The 4245-nt window shown below is 37.8% G+C and overlaps 1 protein-coding gene across 1 annotated transcript; it reads left to right on the forward strand.

The window, feature by feature from the left end:
* Window positions 1-2326: 2326 nt before the first annotated feature.
* LOC127543553 (olfactory receptor 24-like) lies at window positions 2327-3268 on the forward strand. Its single transcript, XM_051969724.1, has one exon. The coding sequence runs from the start codon at window positions 2327-2329 to the stop codon at window positions 3266-3268; it is 942 nt and encodes a 313-aa protein (XP_051825684.1).
* Window positions 3269-4245: the final 977 nt, after the last annotated feature.

A 4245-nucleotide genomic window follows, 5' to 3' on the forward strand; every position in this document is an offset into this window, starting at 1 on the left:
TAGATATGATTTCAGGACCTGCAGTCTTTTATTGTGGTCCTAATAAGTCCTATACAATTCTAATTGTAGCTCCTACATATTTGAATTGTTTTTTTCTTGTTTCTTGCAGAATTTTCTCTTTGATCTCAGAGTTTTGAAATTTGGCAATAATATTCTTATGTGTTTTTCATAAAGGATCTCGTTGAGGTGGTGATTGGTGGATTTTTTCTATTTCTACTTTTTTCTTATGTTCCATCACTTCAGGACAATTTTCTTAGATTATTTCTTGCATTATTGTGTCAAGGTTCTTTTCTTGGTTATAACTTATTCTTATGTTTTCTCTTCTTGATCTGTTTTTCCAGATCTGTTGTTTTTCTAATGTTTCTCATTATGCTTTATTTTTTCATTTTTAATGAGCTGTTTTGTTATTTTGTGGCCACATAGCTTTACTAGCTTCTCCATACCCAATTCTAATTTTCACAGTTATTTTCATCTTTGACTTTCTGTATCTCCTTTTCTAGTTGCTTAACTTTTTTTTTTAATCTTATTTTTCTTGGATGGTTTTTATTTTTTATTTTTTCCTCAATGTTTCTTATTTAATTTTTAAATCCTTTTTTGAGTTTCCTCCAATGATATCCTCAGTCTTTTTTATTCTTGTTAGCATATCACCCAAGAATTGTTGTGGCAAATTACTTGTGAACATCTTTGTCACTCTCCTAATGCCATTAGCCTTTTGTTTAGCATCTTAAAACTACCCCCAACTTTTTTTCTTTTCTTATTAATTTCCTACTATGTTTTGCCAACTAATTTCTTCTTCTGTTTGAGTTCATCTTCTATTACTCCTCTTTTATCAGGTTTTCCTCTTTCTCTTCTCTTTCCATTTGAATTCTCTTTCTGTTTCCCATTGGTCTTCTTTGTAGGTTCTTAAAGATGGTAGGGTGTCTTCAGGAAAGACTAGTATCTCTGGAATGAGGGTTGCTGAACGCTGTACTGGATTCCAAGAAACTGTAGCAAGCATAGCAGTTACACTCTGATAAACTGTTTCAGCAGACAGACAAAACCAGGTTGAGGGCAACCAATGGTCTCAAACCATACAGTGAGCTAGAGATAGAGCTTTTCTATCCCAAGGATGTGAAGATTTCCCCTAGTAGAATGGGTGAATGAGAGCAATATGTTCCAATGGCCAGGGAGGCAGGTGAACCAGTTGTTGTGGAGAACTTAAAGCTTGGTTAGACATTGAAGACACTAAAATCATCTATTGCATCTTTTTTTTTTTTTTTTGGCATTTCCATGAATTTTACTTTTTAAAAAAAGCATTTAATAAATTCAACTTTTTGAATATATTCAAAACTTTCTTTTTTTTAATTATATGCATGGGTAGTTTTACAGCATTGACAATTGCTAAACCTTTTGTTCCAATTTTTCCCCTCCTTTCCCCGCCTCCCTTCCCCCCAATGGCAGGTTGACCAATACATGTTAAATGTGTTAAAGTATAAATTAAATATAATATAAGTATACATGTCCTAACAGTTATTTTGCTGTACAAAAAGAATCGGACTTTGAAATAGTGTACTATTAGCCTGTAAAGGAAATCAAAAATGCAGGCAGACAAAAATATAGGGATTGGGAATTCTATGTAGTAGTTCATAGTCATCTCCCAGAGTTCTTTCGCTGGGTGTAGCTGGTTCAATTCATTACTGCTCTATTGGAAGTGATTTGGTTTATCTCATTGCTGGAGATGGCTATGTCCATCAGGATTGATCATCATATAGTATTGTCATCTATTGCATCTTGAGTCATCACCAGTCATCTTGACTCTGTCCTGCCCACTGGACAGTGATGATTCTGAAGACAATGATAATTTTATGCATTTCTGCCTTACTTAAATTCAATTTATGCATGAATAAAAAAAAGGTGGAAGGGACCTTAGCAGTTATCTGAAAACAGGGCTAATTATGATTAAGATATAATTTCATAGAGATTTCATAATGTCACAGTTTTGCATATGAGTTCAAATCATTAACTATAAAGTACAGCAAAGGGAAAGTATAGCTAGACATAGTTTATGTGAAAAAAGGTCTGATAGTTTATGTGAAAAAGGTCTGGGGTTTTTTAGACAATTCAAAGCTAAATATGAGTCTATTGTATGAAATAACTTCTAAAAAATCTTATGGGAACTGAGGCTACATTCTTTTTTTTTTTTTTTTTTTTGAGGCTACATTCATAGAGACAAAATTTCCAGTTAAGTGTATGTAGTATAACTTCTTACCCAGTGCTACATTGATGATGGCCATCCTTCTGCTGCTTGATGTGATATAGTCATAAAACACTCTTTCCCCCCAGATACATGGAACTAGGGAATAAAACAAATGCTCAAGAATTCTTCCTCCTGGGACTTTCAGACAAGCCTGAGCAGCAGCCTCTCCTCTTTGCAATATTCCTGTGCATGTATCTCATCATTCTGACTGGGAACCTCCTGATCATCTTGGCTATTACCTCTGATTCACACCTCCACACTCCTATGTATTTCTTCCTCTCCAACCTCTCCTTTGTCGACCTCTGCCTGGCCACTAACACTGTCCCCAAAATGCTGTCAAATATTCAGTCCAGGACTAAGTCCATTTCATATGTCTGCTGCCTGACACAGATGTACTTTTTCCACTTTTTTGGAATTGTAGACAGTGTCTTGATCACTGTGATGGCTTATGACCGCTTTGTGGCCATCTGTCATCCATTGCACTACATGACAATCATGAGCCCCCGTCTCTGTGGTTTGATGGTAGGTTTGCCCTGGGTTTTCTCCATTGTGATTTCCCTGGCACACACCCTTCTGATGTCTCGCTTGAATTTCTGTGCCAGCACTGAGCTCCCTCACTTCTTCTGTGATCTCACACCACTGCTCCGATTGTCCTGCTCTGACACTACAGTCAATAAGATCTTAGTGCTTATTGTGGGTGGGATGGTGATTGTCACCCCCTTCCTTTGCATCCTTGCCTCCTATGCCAGAATTGTTGTGGCTATTCTTAAGGTCCCCTCCGCAGGGGGCAGGAAGAAAGCCTTCTCCACTTGTAGTTCCCACCTCTCTGTAGTGGCACTACTTTATGGCACCACTATTGGGGTCTATCTCAGTCCCTCCTCTATCCACACAACTGTGAAGGATAAAGCTTCTGCTGTGATGTACACGGTGGTCACCCCCATGCTGAACCCCTTCATCTACAGCCTGCGTAACAAAGACCTGAAGGGAGCCCTGAAAAAACTTGCCAACAGAAAAATTATCTCTTCTCCTTGAGCTCTCTCTTGGACTTTGGTTGTTTTTATGGAGTAGGGCTTTGGTTATGAAAACTTCAGCTGGATTCAGGAACTCTTGGATTAGAAAAATGGACATTTTGGAGTTTGAGTTTTAGAACTCAGATCTCCAAGTCCCTATAGACTTAAAACAATTTTATGAGGTCAACTTTCCTTTAATTGATTCTCATAATTGAGTTACTTTGTTACATAGTTGATGGTCACAGCCTGTATAATTTTCATTTGCCAAATATGACCAAGTCCCTCAGCAAGCAGATCAGAAACATGTATGTTCAATAGATTCTGAGGATGAGATTAATAGAACAGGAAGAGTGAGTTATACAATGTTTTCATTATATGAAAAAATATGAATGGAGACAGTAGTCCTCCCACCTTGAGTTGGCTATAATCTATTTTCTAAGCTGAGTTTTCTTGGGAAAGGGAGAATAATGATGTGGGATTAAGTTGTGTGAGTAGACATGACACTGAGAGAGGAATGATAAGATTGGGTGCTGGGTAGAAGGGAATGTCAGATGAAGTTGAATTAGGTATGAAGAGGAATGGTTGAGTGTGATAAGGATTAGTTAAATTTGGTGAGACAGGGTAAGTGAGTAAGGAGATGCAAGGAGAAGGAAGGTTGGAAGAAGAATAGTAAAGAAGGAAGAAAGGTGAGGGTGGGATGAATTTGAGGGAAGAATGAAAAACCTGGGTAAGGCAGATTAAAGTTTGAGAGAGTGGAAAAGAGCAGTAAAGAGAAGAAACATGCTAGAAGGATGTTGGGAAACTGGGACAGGAAGGTGACGGATGAGGGGAATGTAGTAAGGTAAAGAGGAGGAAAATTGGATGGGATTGGGTAAGGTGGACTGAAGCTGAGTGACACTGGATGAACTTGTGTAAGAATGGAGCGACTGAATGAAAAAGAATGAATATAAGAAGGGAGATGGTGTGAGTTTGGAGGGAAGTGAGATAGGATGAAGGAGA

Source organism: Antechinus flavipes, chromosome 1, assembly GCF_016432865.1.
Source record: "Antechinus flavipes isolate AdamAnt ecotype Samford, QLD, Australia chromosome 1, AdamAnt_v2, whole genome shotgun sequence".
NCBI lineage: Eukaryota > Metazoa > Chordata > Mammalia > Dasyuromorphia > Dasyuridae > Antechinus > Antechinus flavipes.

What these genes read in the sequence shown, in the direction of transcription:
- LOC127543553 (XM_051969724.1), top strand. Translation starts at nt 2,327, where the DNA reads ATGGAACTAGGGAATAAAACAAATGCTCAAGAATTCTTCCTCCTGGGA.